Raw genomic sequence first — 15,154 nt, forward strand, 5'->3', positions numbered from 1 at the left:
ACTGAAGGATCCGTGGAGTAAAAAGAGGTTCCCTTATTAGACTTTAGGGATTAAATGATTGAGGAAGTACTTGGGATCAGCCATCATTTAAAATCAGTAAGTCGTCTTATAGCAATGTATCGCGCTGCTCTGTAGAACTCATTTTTAAGCTGTAACACCTTCCACACACTGTCTTCCTCAGCAGTAAGGCAGTTAACACTTTGTGATTTATGAAGTTAGAAAGCCAACATTCTTAAGATAAATGTTGGTGGTGAATTCACAACCTCTTTGTGGACTCCCGAAGGTATCTGTGTCCTGATCCCTAGAACCTGTGAATACATTACGTTACATGGCAAGGGAGAATTAACGTTGCAGACGGAGTTTAAAAAGTTGATCACATGACCATCTAACCAGATGATCTTAAAAACAGGGAGGCTATCTGTGTGAACCCAGTATAATCGCGAGGGTCCCTGTAAGTGGGAAAGGGAGGCAGAGAAGTCAGGGTCAGAAAAAGATGTGACAGCAGAAGCAGGGTCGGTGCAATGCGGCTTGAGGACTCAACCCACCCTCGCCGGCTTTGCAGATGGAGGAAGAGGATCTGAGCCAAGGAATGCAAGCGCTTCGAGAAGCTGGAAAAGACACGGGAAGCAGACTCTCCTTCAGAGCCTCCGGAGGGAAAGCAGAGCAGCCAACACCTTGATGTGAGCCCGGGGGACCTCACTGGACTTCTAACTTACAGATTTGTATTGTGTAAGCCACCAGATCTGTGGTAATTTGTTACAGTGGCAACAGAAAATCAGTATGTTGTTATTGTCATTTTAGTTTGTCTGCTCTAGGCCAAGACTCAGTAGGGAAGCTTTGCTTTGATATAGGGCAGCATAAATTCCCTTACAATAAGAAAGGATAGAATTTTGAATTCTAAAAAGCCACCAAAGGGCTTCCCTGGTGGCACAGTGGTTGAGAATCTGCCTGCCAATGCAGGGGACACGGGTTCGAGCCCTGGTCTGGGAAGATCCCACATGCCGCGGAGCAACTAGGCCCGTGAGCCACAACTACTGAGCCTGCGCGTCTGGAGCTTGTGCTCTGCAACAAGAGAGGCCGTGACAGTGAGCGGCCTGTGCACCACGATGAAGAGTGGACCCCGCTCGCCGCAACTAGAGAAAGCCCACGCACAGGAACGAAGACCCAACACAGCCAAAAAATAAATAAATTAAAAAAAAAAGACACCTGACATTAAAAAATATATAATAAGAATAAAAATAAAAAGCCACCAAAGTCTACAAAAAATTCTTGAGCTGACCTTATATTATTTCTATCTTCCAATCCTTTCCCCTCTTGCTTTATATTGACAAAGATCAAAAAGGGGTCAGCAACTGTCTTTCACGATTCTCCCAGAACCATTATTACACTGAAATTTACAGGATGTCTGACGTATGAAGTACGATCGTCCATGGTTTCAGAAAGTAAAAAGCTTAAATCTTTATTCATTTGTTAGCTCACAACAGCAAAAGGTAACAACTGAGAAAAAAAATAAATGAAGCAAAGAAAGAAATATCAAAGGGAAACTGAGCAAGAGCCATTGGGTTTACACAGAATGTTCAGAAGAAAACTTGGGGTAATTAAGGAAAGAACGCAAAGACGACCCTGTTTTATTCCATACTTGAGCCAACGTTTAGTCTTCATCTGCTTAGTTCCTGTGAACAGAGGAACAGAGGTTGTGAACAGAGAAAAAGAAATCTTTACCAGAACCCAAGCAGCTGTGCTTCACCTGGTATGATTTGATTTTAGGCTACTGTCTCGAAATAATTCCTCCCCTAGAAGAATGTGTTGGGTAAAGTAATGCCTGACCAAGTATAAATAGTGCCCCGAGCTTTATCAAGTACCTTTAGCATAGGTACCACCAATTAACAGTTTGTTAGAACTTTTATGCTATCCATGCTTCATAAAAGCCACCAGTATTTATTTCAAATTACTTTTTTAAAGTAAGATTTTTCGAAGTTTACTCGTACAGCAATCTCAGGGATCCCCAAAAGGGCCACCTTGTTCTGCAACCCCAAGGACATCAGTGCACTGAATGACATCCACGGTATCCCATGTGAGTGCTGCCCCGTGCTGTGCAGCTCAGCAGCTTTGGGTTCAAGGTCTCGATGCCTTCAGGATTTCTTGCTCAAGCCCTCTTTGTTTCAATCTCTCAGACCCTCCTAAGGAAGGATGCATTCTTTGATTACAGTCAAGGGATAGATGAGGAGGCTCATTACACGGGAACTGTCATTACTCCCACCGCTGCAATATGGACACACGCAAAGTTCATGCTGTCGAGGTCAGGACCCACTCGCCTGGAATGCCCGCTTCCCTGCTTTACCCTCCGCAGAATCTGCTAGGGCTGGAACGGTGCACTTTTCTTTCCTTGCTATCCCTGCGTGGACTTCCCTAAAGTCACATTATCCTTCTCTCCTTCCCTATATGAGCCATAACGGCAGAATGACTGCCAGAGAATGTGAATTTCAAGGTAAAGGAATGAGTATTTTCAGAATAGTATTCTTATTTACCTTTATTATATTTCTCTTGTTAATCGCATTCAATATTTTGAAATGAAAAACGAGGACAGAGGTGCACATACTTTATCCCATATTGATTTCCAAATTGCAGGTTATTGGGCATGTGTGTAACTCCCTCGTTAAGTAATCCATGACAGTCCACAAAGGTATGACAAACTAGAGATGCCTCTGTGGACCTCTATGAGTTTTGGTTTTTTTTTTTTTTTTTTTTTACAGTACGCGGGCCTCTCACTGTTGTGGCCTCTCCCGTTGTGGAGCGCAGGCTCAGCGGCCATGGCTCACGGACCCAGCCACTCCGCGGCATGTGGGATCTTCCCAGACCGGGGCACGAACCCGTGTCCCCTGCATCGGCAGGCGGACTCTCAACCACTGCGCCACCAGGGAAGCCCCTCTATAAGTTTTTATTTCATGAGAACCATTTTTTTTTCCTCAGCTAGTGTAGAAAAGTATTTAATAATATACAAATGGTGAAGAGTAATGAGACAGGATTCATTAGGTTTATAATTTGTTTCAACCATTGGTTACATCATTGATTATACCACTGCCTCTGCAGATAGATTGTCCCTTTAAAATTCTACAAATAATGTCTAGAAAATATTTTCCAACGATTTTTTCAGATACATTTGAGCAACTTCCCTTAAAGTTTACTTCTTTACAAACTTCCTAATTTAAATTGTTAAATAAAATGTCTCAAATTTTCCTCCAAGTGTGATTACACTATTTTCTAGTACATAAACAAATACCATGGGCCAGCATGTCTCATTGGCATCCACATTCAGTGCCCTAAATTAGAACCAAGTCATTGTTTAGTCTTCTAGAACGCTGGATTTGAGTCCCTACGTCAACATTTACTTGTTCTGTGATTTGAGGGAAACAAGTCAAAATGGTCATGTTTTCTCATCTGTGAAATAGGATCAACAATACCAACCCACCTAAGGGTAAGGAGGCTTAAGTAAGACGTACATAAAGCATCAGTATATTGTAGGCACCCAATAAATGACAGCTACCCACATGGTGAGTTCTTGTACTGCTGCTATTTTGTTTTTTGACCTAGGTAATCATTATGTGGGCATTTAATAATTACTGGACTTTATATATGGATTTCTGCAATGATAGTTCACAATAAGTAAGAAATGGTAGCTATTTTTGGTGTTATCTAAATGTTAATTTGCATGATGGTCCCTTAAGCCTGACCTGAGTCCCTACTAATTGCAAATTCTAATATGGCATATTACTTTAAAACAGATGAATTCCATTTAGTAAATTGGTAACTTTCTGCCTTACATCACTCTAATACCAGTTGCAGAAGGAAGCTGGCATCTACACCAGGCCTCACAGTTGCTAAACCCCCTTCTGTCCAGTCCAAGGAGGTGCCAAGGAATTGAGAAAGGAAGGTAGAGGAATCCATCGATGTGGTGTGGCTGCCCTCTTTCAAAGTAGGTCTGCTCCTCTCTGTTTTACACACACAGGGCTCCATTTTTCTTTGAAGAAATATGACTAACAGAAAGTTTGAAAACCACTGATCACATATTCAGAGTTCGGGTTTTATCATTTCCATGTCTGAGCCCTGGTAAACTGACCAACATGAAAACAGTCATAAGGAAAACACTAGGTGATGATCCTTTGGTGCCTTTGTCTTTACACTCCTTTTCAAGTTGTATGTGCATTATGTATAATAGTTCCACTTCCTATCATGGTACAGTTTTATAACTCCACATACTTGCTGTTTATGCTGTTAGTTTGGTTGTTCCTAATGACTTCCAAGGAGGATTCTGATTCTACTCGTGAGAGTTTCAAGATCACAAAAAGTATTTGCTTGCTTTGTGTTAAGGACTGGCACATGAAATCTCTAGCTTTTACTAAAAAGAATACCCTGTATCTACACTTTCCTGTTTAGTATTACCTTTCCCCCCCGCCTTCCAAGTTAGTCAATTTTGTTTGGGACCTTGTCCACTAACTACACTACTTTTCTTGCTGTATAAACCACAAAGGAACAGATAAAGAGAACTTTAAAAATTAGGATTTTTAGATAATGATCTTCCTGCAGTAGTCTTTCTAAAGAACAGAATAGAAAAATGGATAGAGTAAAGCTGGTAATAGGGAAGAAAAGGAAAAAGGAATGTTCTAGCTGGATAGCAACTAAGCTACATTCACTGAAATTTCTATTAATTTTTTTTTTGCAGAGAGGGAGTAGGAACATTAATGGCTTGACAACCCTCAATTTATGTTTTTGTTTAAACGGTAGAAAGCTACGAAGAATTTCTTTAATCATCAACCACACAAGTTATTTTTAAGTCGTGCTTAAACAGATACCCATAGATTTGCCAGTGTCTAGGCAGTGAGTCGATATAGGGCTTCAGCACCATTTTTTAAGACAAAGCCTACAAATTCCCCTTCAACTAGTAATAACACAAATTTAAGACTGACCTGGTTCCCAGTTGCTGCTTGCCTTGGTTACTTCCTCACTGACATCGCTCAGGAATCCAAAGAGGAAGGAGAAATCCGTACCAAGAAAAGCTGTCCTTGGCAGGGAAAACGACGGCCCCTTTTTACCTAATTTAAAATGGATCATGCTTTTGATAACACATACCAAAAGCCTTGGAATTACACATATCCTCATGACAATTATCCCAGCCAATGGCAGCAGTGGCAGGCCCCAAAAATTCGGGTTGAAAACTCATTAACAATACCATTCACCTCATTGATTTAGAAGAAAAATCAATATTTCCTCTCTCAATATCCTATTCAGTCAACTTGATTTCAAATCATTTTAACAAACTTCAACTGCACCCATATGGGATAATTCCCTAGACAAGAATATTCGAGACGTGCAAATACTAAGGAGAAGCAGTACACACATTAGATCTCCTTATGTGACTCAGTTCAAGGAAAGGAGCCTTTGGAATGTGGTCACTTAAAACTAGTAGGAAACCAGTCTGAGGGGTATTTTCAGAAATGTTATCACTTAGAGAAGTGAGAAAGGTAATAAGCAATAAAACATAGTAAGAGCTTGGACTCTGGAATCAGATATGGGCTTGAATTTGATCTTTGACCAAATTACTTTTTCAGTTTCTTCATCTGAAAAATGGACCGAATGACAATAGTTACTCATCAGGTTCTGAGAAAATGAGAATACATATATAAGCAGGTCCTCAACTGTGCTATGTACTTTGCATGTATTATCTTGTTTGATCCTCACAGCTGAGGCAGCTCTTCTATTTTACAGATAAAGTTAAAGGGTTAAACTTCCAGTTACATGCTTAAAGAGGAAGAGCCAAGATTCTATCTCAAGATTCCAACGCTTGTTTTCTTCTGCACTACACTATTTTGAAGAATTGTAAAATATGCATTTCTCTTAAATCAAGGGTTCTTTAAATTCTGATTATACGCTTTTAATAGTTATAGAAAATGTTTATTAATTAGATGTTTGTTTTTACATTAAGCAGCTTCCTGCAATTCCACCATATAAGAAGTTTACTGTGATTTAAAATATTTTCAGTAATTTTTATATTAACTTGAAATTTAGGAAATTTAGCCAACTCAGGAAATTACTAAACCACCTAATTAGATACATTACAGAAATTTATTCTTACTTTTCTTGCAATCGTTGTCCCACAAAATACACATTCCAAGGCTGAGGAAACTGAGGTAATTAAAACTGCTTTCACAACACTCATGTTATTTCTCCTCACAATATATTATATAAAGGCAACCCATTTACATAATATGGATTTTAAACTTTGGTATCCAATTTAACATGCTCAAAAATAAACTTTTTAAAAAGTTACCTAGTGAAATAAAAACAATTATCTCAATTCAAGTATATAAAGTATCCTCTATTATTTCTAGAATATAAAATAGAAATAACTTCATGACTTAAATTTTACTACTTATGTCCAATTTTCCTACTCCAATACAACTGCCACATGCAAGGCCATTTCCTGGTTTTTCTCAGTACGTTATCGCCATCACTGCTCAAAGTGCAGCAACTAGAAAGCCAGAAAAAGGCCACAAAGAATAGTACAGTCCGAATCACCTAAGACACAGAAGCAAGATTTCATTTCTTAACCAACAAATGTAATTCAACTGAACAGGCTCATTAAAGAGCTGAGCTTGGCTTCTCTTATTCTGCCCAGTGTTCTTCTATGAGGTTTTGTAAACAAAAAACCCACCCAGTTCTAGATTTGCAAACTGTTAACTTGTCTACCCGTAAAAAGCTGTGTATCAGCTATGAAAAATTACCTAGTTGCAACTTAAAACGACTAGTGACAGGTGACAGGAAGCCTATTCGCAGGAATTGGTTCTGACTACGGGGGGAGGGGGATAGAAAAACCACAACTTCTTGAAAAGGTAAAACAGCTTAAAGCGTTTAATATCTAAACAAATCAATCTGTTAGTAGTAGTAGTCACAAAATATGCTCAATATAGAAACCCACATTTACGTCCTTAAGAAAAAGTGTAAATTGTACTTTACCTCAAAACATAAATTAACCCACTTAAAGACTCTGCAGAGGTCAAAATCATGGTGAACTTCAAACAACTTCAGAATAAAATAACCTTAAGTATTTAACACTGCTTTATATCTAAAAAATGCTTACAGCTTCTCATAAAAATAGTCTGAGGCAACTATTTTCTCTTTTATTCTTTAACAGACATGTTCAACATTATAGGCAACATTCTTAAAACCTTAAGTTTCACAGACTTTCAGACAATTACTATGGTCCCCTTTTCTCTGATGTGAAAGTTTATTCAGCTAGAAAAAAAAAAAAAAAAGCATGGTAGACAACTTAATACATTTTCACCAAATTCAAAGTAGTACAAAAATTTTAAGACTACAGAACTACACATCGTACCTAATGTGTCATTAAAAATAGAAGACAGTATTTTTTTCAGCAAATAAAACAGCATACTGGTATGCTGTTAATTCATAAACCTTTTAATGTATACTGTCATTCACAAATTATTTACAACTTCCACTGTGTGAAGAGAACTAGAAAGTAAATTTTCTGCAAAACTGGAAAAAAGCAATACAAAATTTGTGAAAGCCTGTGTTTCATATTATACAAAAGTAAGCCAGTTTTTCTCTTCAAATACCAGATATTGTACACAGTGACATTTTGGACATATTACAGTAATTCTTGAGGATGTTTTAATGCTGGAGGCAGGTTTACAGGCCTTGACTCTTCATCGAGGAGTACTAAGTCTTCGATTTCACTGCCTCTGTATTTCCTTTTACATATTTTTACCACCACCTTTTTCTTGAGAAATAACTTCAAGGCTTCTCTTGATGCAACTGCTTTTGCGTTTTCTTTGCTTTTTCCACAGCCAGTGCCCAAATACACAGACTTACATCTCAGTTCACAAACAATACTTTCTTGAGAGCTCTTGTTTTGAGGCAGATCTGCCAGTTCCTTTAGCGGGACGAAAACCACATCCAGCGTTGCTTTCAGAGCCTCGACAGCTGCGTTTAGGAGCTCTCCGTGATTCACGCTGGGACTAAAGCCACCAACGGCCACCAACTTCCATGCCACCGTTTTGTACAGTCTATTGAAAAAAGGCTGCTTCTGTTTCACATCTTCATTGGTTAACTTGCAACAAGAGAATTTGACAGAACTCTCGCTCGCCTGCGCAGTACTCTTAGAAGGCAGCTGGGACGTGCTGGTCTGAGAGCTACTCTTAGAAGCCAGCTGGGACACACTTGCTATGGAAGTGCTTTTGGAAACCAGAGAGCCGCTGGTCTGGGAGCTGTTCTTGGAAGCTAACAGTGATGCGGCCACCTGTGAAGTGCTTTTGGAAGTCAGCATCGTGTTTGCTGAGGTGGTGCTCTTGGGGGTTAGTAAAGATGTGCCTGATGAGGAACTGTTTTTAGGAACTGATGATGAAACACTTGCCTCTGAACTAGCTTTGGCAGTTAACCCACTTGAAGCTGTCTCTGAACTGGGTTTAGAAGACAACAGTGGCAACTCTACTTCTGAGCTTCCTGAGGAGCCCAACAAGGGCACCTCAATCTCTGAGATGCTTTGAGAGGCTGAGACTGAAGAGCCTTCCAAAGCACTCTTTTTCGGGGATCCACTTTGTTGTCTGGAATCAGTGGACTGGGTCACGTGACTATTCACACTGGATTTCAACAACGAAGAAACAAACGACGCTGACCCATGTTTATCTGGAGCTTCTGGTTCAGAAGCTTTTCCACACCCTACCGCTGTTACCTGGGAGGGAATGCTGCTGCTGCTTTGGCTGGAAACAGAGCGCTCTCCATCACCTGCGGGGCTGTTCTGACTCAGGGCGCCAGAGCTCCGAGCTGAGTTCCCACTACTCTCTGATTTGGTGGTTGATCCCGAACACGCGGAACTGCTTTCCTGCTGAGCTGACGCACGCTCTGTTTTGGCAGGAATTTTCACGTGATCTTGCTCAGCTGCAGAACTGCTTTTTCCTTCTGTGGCTCGTTTTTTTGTTGGCTCTCCTAACCCTTCTGAAAAAAACGAAAACACGTATGTGACTCAGCCTACCTCATACATATCAGATGAAGATCTACAAGACAGATACACATATTAAAATACAGGCACAAGGTGAAAACATTTCAGGATTTGTAGATTCTTTAAAAAGTGTGGAATAACTTCATTAATTTCTTAAAACAGCGTTGAATAACATCAATAATCTTTTTATTTTTAAAATTTTTTGTTATTTTTTTGTTTTTTGGCCGCCCCACAGGGCATGTGGGTCTTAGTTCCCTGACTAGGGCTCGAACCCGTGCCCCCTGCAGTGGAAGCGCAGTGTCTTCATCACTGGACCGCCAGGGAAGTGCCCTCAATAATTTCTAATATTAAAAAATCAACAGCATAGACAATATTTCACACTTCAAAATCTCACAGACGTCAAAGGAAACCATCAAATTCAAAGCCTAAAACACAGAGACACGTAATTTAGGTTTAACATTCCAATTTGATTAATAACATTATATAAATTCTAACTTGTTAAAAACTTAGTAATAACGATAATTCCTAATAACATCAAATTTAAGTTCTAAACTCCTATGTATGTTCACATCTATGATCTGCTAACCATTGCTACTCGATATCCCTCTTTTCTTCACCTTGGCAACCAGTTCGTCTCTTGTTGTATGGATTGGAGCATCTGTCACTTTGATGCCTTCAGCCATACTAAGTATTTTATCCATAACTTTTTGAGGGTACCTGAAAAAAGGAAGGGAAAGACACTTTAGGAAGTGTTTTTGCTAAGCTGCCACCTCTGGGGTACGAAAACAGGCCACAGGAACTGCATTTCCTGGTTGTAATCAAGAAACGGAATCAACCGCCAGGAACCGTGTTTCCTGGAACGCCGTAAACAAACGCCCGGGGTCTGGGAGGCGGGGTCCCTTCGTACAAACCTAATTTAGACTCAGTGCCCCTCTCCCCCAAGAGCGTTGTGAGCTCATCGCCAACAACTCCACCGCCAGCTCCCCACCCAACGGGGGCACCTCCAGACTGTTAACCATGGCAGAGACGCCCTTCTCGCCCTTAGAGGGCAGCCTGTCCCGCGGATTCCCGCGCTTCCACCACTTCCCCTCCCGCCGAAAGCTCCGGACAAAACCGCGAGAGCAGCTCAGGGACGCCGGCTCACTCACCGGCACCCGAGGAAGACGTGGTTGGCCCAGGCCATGGAAAAGGAGATGAGCTGCTGCAGCTGCCGACTGCGGGTCCCGCTCTCGGCGTCGGCGGCCTCCTCCGGGTGAGCGGAGGCAGCGCCGCCGGCGGGGGCCAGGTCCCCGGCGTTGCGGAGCAGGAACTCGCGGCGGTGGCGCCAGTGTTTGTCGGTCTCGCCGTCAGAGCGCAGCGTCTCCACCCAGGCGGCCACCCGCGGGTTCTGGCTCAGGTACTCCGACACCTCCTGCGCCATGTTGGGCCTGCGGCTCGCGGAAGTCGCGATCGGACGCTGCGCCGAGGCTGGGGGTTGCGGGGCGAGCGGCCCTGTCACTGCGGCCTGCACCGGCGGCCCACCAGAGAACGCCCCTCGAGAAGCGCAAACACCAAACAACAGCGCCGGGAGCAGCTAAACCGCCCACTTCCGCCCGCCGCCGGCTCCTTCCCTTTTATAACCTCGCTGCCGCCGAGCGCCCGCGCGTCCTTCCGGCGCGAGCCGGCTCTCCCAGGACGCTTTGCGGCGCCCGAACCGCCGCGACGCTGCGGCCCCTGCGGCGGGGGTAGGGGAGGCGGGGCGAGAGGAGGGGGCTTTGCCCCGGGCGTTCTCGGCTTCGGCGTCGGCCCCAGCGTCCCGAGTGGGCTTTGTGACGCCACGCGCTCCGGTCGCCTCCCTCCCGCGCCGGGTCCGCTACTCCGGGGGACGGCGGAGGACAGCGGGCTGCGGGGCGGCCGGGTGGGGCAGGTGGGGCGGGTGGGCCGCCTTCCGGCCGCGAGGTCTGGGAGCCTCGGCCTGAGGACGCTGGTTTCGAGCGGGGCCAAAGTAAACAAAGATCGCCTCCATTTTTTCTGATTATGCAGAAACTCGAATGTAGGCAAGCGAGGCATTCTGAGGCCGTCCGGTCTCTGTGCATTTAGGAATGTGCAGGTGTATATTAGCTTAAAAGTATTATACTAATAATAAAGGTAAATGATAACGTTTAATCCAGTTCGATGTTGCCTCGTGGAGCCCAGTCTTTGAAACTATTCCTGACCCCGCAGACTTGGGTTTGGTTTCCGCAGTTCATCCCGGGCAGTACTGCTTCCTTTAGGGTGGATTTTTGGTCAGTAACATAAACGCTGCGCCAGTACCTTCGGTCTCCGTCGTATTTCCTTAAATTAACAAACTGTAACCCCCTAGCTGGACGGATATCCAGTAGGCGGCTTGGAAAAGTGCGTTTGTTTCCACGCCCCCAAACTTCCCCTCTTAGAGCTGTATTTTTCTTTGCATTTTTTCCATTTTAGAATGTCCACACTTAAGACATAGCTGCCGGCTTGCTTATTGTTATGTTTCCAATATTAGGTATTTGGGTATTTTATGATTAATAAAATGTAATAATAAGTTAAAATAAGTGATACTTATAATTTATCATTCTTGTCACATATAAGTGACAAGAATGATAAATTAGGAAATAAAAAAATTTTCCTCTCAATGTGGATTCTAATTTTAAAATAAATCAGAATAATCAAACAAGGAAAAAAAAGGAATGGTCACTTAGATGGGATTAACAAAAAAGCCAGGTAATTTATATACATGCTGGAACAAGCAAAATTCAACTATTATGTGAAAATAGTAGAGCCCATTTTCCTGTCGTGCCCAATGAAAGTGCATAAAAACAGAGGCACAGAGAAATTTTTTAAGCTTAGGATTTTGCTTCTAGTTTTTCTCTTCTTTCCTCTTTTTCCCCGAAACTTTAGAGGGGTGAAAAGAAGTGGAAACCTGGCACTTTATTTATTTATTTTTTAACATCTTTATTGGAGTATAATTGCTTTACAGTGTTGTGTTAGTTTCTGCTGTATAACAGTGAATCAGCTATATTTATAAAAATATCCCCATATCCCCTCCCTCTTGCGTCTCCCTCCTACCCTCCCTATCCCACCCCCCTAGGTGGTCACAAAGCACCAAGCTGATCTCCCCGTGCTATGTGGCTGCTTCCCACTAGCTATCTGTTTTACATTTGATAGTGTATATATGTCCATGCCACTCTCTCACTTCGTCCCAGCTGACCCTTCCCCGTCCCCGTGTCCTCAAGTCCATTCTCTACATCTGCGTCTTTATTCCTGTCCTGCCCCTAGGTTTTTCAGAACCATTTTTTTTTTAGATTCCATATATATGTGTTAGCATACGGTATTCGTTTTTCTCTTTCTGACTTACTTCACTCTGTAGGACAGACTCTAGGTCCATCCACCTCACTACAAATAACTCAATTTCATTCCTCTTTATGGCTGAGTAATATTCCATTGTATATATGTGCCACATCTTCTTTATTCATTCATCTGTCGATGGACCCTTAGGTTGCTTCCACGTCCTAAACCTGGCACTTTAAAAGACTGGAGAAATTTCATGGTTTTTCCTTTCATGAATTCTTTGGCGAGAGAAGGGGGAGGTAGCAAGTAAAAGAATCTAAGATTACGTACCTAGATGATATTTGTACATTTTAATCCAAGAATTTTCTCACTTTTTTTCTTTTTGCCCTGTAGCCTTCCACCCAAGGCTTCACTGCCTTGAAGGGAGTGCAAAGAGAGCCTGAATTTCAAAATTAATTGTTAAAGTTATAATAAAAGCATTACGGTCTGAAAGCTGGAGTATTTGTTATTTGCAAAAGCCAGCTGCTTTACTGAAAAGATGCATGTCTTTTTTTTCTTTTCTTTTCTTTTCTTTTCTTTCTTAAAAGGTTGACTTTGCATATGAAGATTTGGGGAATAGACCACGGACCACAGAGTTAAGAATGATAGCATATATTCTACTAGAAAAAAAAAAAAAAAAAAAGCCGCCTCACCATATGCAGACCAATTCCCGGACTGGAGGGAGGGAGAATTCAGAGAGAAAAGGCGAGAAGGGAACTTGTGAAAACCAGTGAGGGTGGGGCTGAGTGGGGAGGAGGAAGTGTTGGCTCTGCCTGGACCTTTGGGAGAAGACAGCCCACTAGTGCCCAGTGTGGGTTGGCCTTTATAAGAGAAGAAATGAGCCTAGAGAAGGCCTTTTATAGCTCCGGTAATTAACTATACAATTCCCTCCTCCTCCCCCAACACACACACACACACACACACCCCTTGTCTCTCACAGACCTTAGAGGAATCCAAAAAGTTCCACAAGGAGAGAGAAAGAGAGGAATGCTGAAGTGCCCCCAGCCACCATGGTCCACATGAGGCTGAAGGGGTGGACCGTTCAGTTGCAAAAGGAGGAAAGGCATCAGCTAGTTCTTCACAGACCCGTGAGATCCAGGTGGAGCCAGATCAACAGGGCAGAGCCCTCAAGCTCTCATGCAAGGACCAGTATGTGCTGGGAGAAGAGACAGTTTGCTCCCGGGGGATCCCACAGGGAAGCAAGCCCAGAAGGAAAGAAGCACAGAGACCATGTCAGAGTGATACCTAAGGCTCTCCTCCCACCACTGCCCCCGTCAGAGGAGAGCAGAGATCTAATCAGCTGAGAACAATCCACCACCGCTCCCCACGCTGAGGTTTAGGCCACGAGTGACTGAATTCTCTTAACACCACGCGATTAGGTTTTCCCCTCCAAGTGGAAACAAATGTATGGAAACTGCTGCTACATGTATCTCAAGAAATCCAATACAAATTCCATTGGCAGGCTGGCGGTTCTGGAAAATGGCTTCCCCAAGGAGCAACCTGAAGGGGGTGGCCCTGCTCCTGAAAGGGATTCTAGAAGCCCCAGAGGCTCAGGGAAACACTTGGGAGGAAGGTCTGCATGGGGAGTACAGAGGTTTGTGTACAGCGAATGCTCTAGTCAATGTCACGGCCAAGGTTCTGGCTTGACTTGTGAGCATTAGAATGAAGGGAAAATGTTTACATCAAGCAATGAATGAGGTCACACATCAGTCCAATCACAGTGGTGATAAGATGTGTGTCCTGAAAGTCGAAGATGAGGATGTTTTAAGAAGGGAATAGTCCCCTGTGTCACAAGCTGTTGTGAAAATTAATAAAGAGAAACTTCATTTACACTGGAGAGGGGCGGCCAGCAGGGAGCGCTCTCATGCCCTACCACTCAGGGTCAATTGTAGACCCAACAGGAAGAGACGTACCTTTGCACCTCCAACAGGAAGAAGGCCACTACTTTACTACCCAGCAGGAGGATGAATTTCTCCTCGCCCAGCAACAGCCTAGCCAATGAGAGGCTGCCACAATCAGCCAATGAAAAACCAGTACACCTCAAACTCCCAGTTTCCTCCAATGGACTCCGTCTCCTCGTCTATGAAACAGCCCTCGTCTCCTTTTGTCTCTGGACTTGTCTATCGTTTGCATGGTTTTGCGTGTTCTGAATTGCAATTCTTTGCTGTTCCCGAGTAAACCCATTTTGCTGGGAAAGTAACTGGCTGTTTTATTGTTTTAGGTAAACAGTGTGGAGACATCAAGTAAGAGGAATACTAGTATTAATGGATTTAGAGACGGGAACCATTGGCTAGCTTAGCAAAAGTAGTTTTGGTGGTGTGATAGAGGTAGACTCAAATAGTGGAGTAACTTCAGAAGATATTTGGCTGTGAAGGAGAGAAGAGAGAGGAAGCTGGAGAGAGTCATGGGGTCCAGGCAGCTTTTAAATTTAAGATGGGAGTAGCTTGAGTATGTGTACCTGCTGATTGGGAGGTTACCCTACCCTCTTAGATTCAGTGACTCAGGCCCGTGAATTAAGCTGACAAAAGACAGGTTAACAGGAGAAAATGCATACAGCTGAAAAACGATTTCTAATTTTACGTGCCCAAGGCTTCACAGAAAAGAAGTAAAAAACCCAAAGAAGTGGTTAGATTTGGGCGCTTATATACCATTTTAACAAAGGGAGATAAATTGTGAGGTGACTAGACAAAAGAAAGGGATTTGGGCTTTGAGGGATAACAAGTTGTGGGAAGGTGAACTAGGAAAGAAATGAAAGGGTTTTTTTTAGTAAGGTTGTTATGCAAACTCATCATGGTGCTGGCCCTCTGCCTCCTG

General features: G+C 43.0%; 1 protein-coding gene across 1 annotated transcript; it reads right to left on the bottom strand.

Annotated features, from left to right (window-relative positions):
* Nucleotides 1-7,663: 7,663 nt before the first annotated feature.
* On the bottom strand, nt 7,664-10,433 carry CDKN2AIP (CDKN2A interacting protein; the record flags this gene model as incomplete). The annotated part of the gene is made up of 3 exons (XM_079726538.1): nt 7,664-9,009; nt 9,600-9,730; nt 10,162-10,433. The coding sequence occupies 3 exons, from the start codon at nt 10,431-10,433 to the stop codon at nt 7,664-7,666; spliced, it is 1,749 nt and encodes a 582-aa protein (XP_079582664.1).
* Between the last annotated feature and the right edge of the window lie 4,721 nt (nt 10,434-15,154).

The sequence above is a fragment of the Hyperoodon ampullatus genome (assembly GCF_949752795.1).
Source record: "Hyperoodon ampullatus genome assembly, chromosome: 20".
NCBI classification, from domain to species: domain Eukaryota; kingdom Metazoa; phylum Chordata; class Mammalia; order Artiodactyla; family Ziphiidae; genus Hyperoodon; species Hyperoodon ampullatus.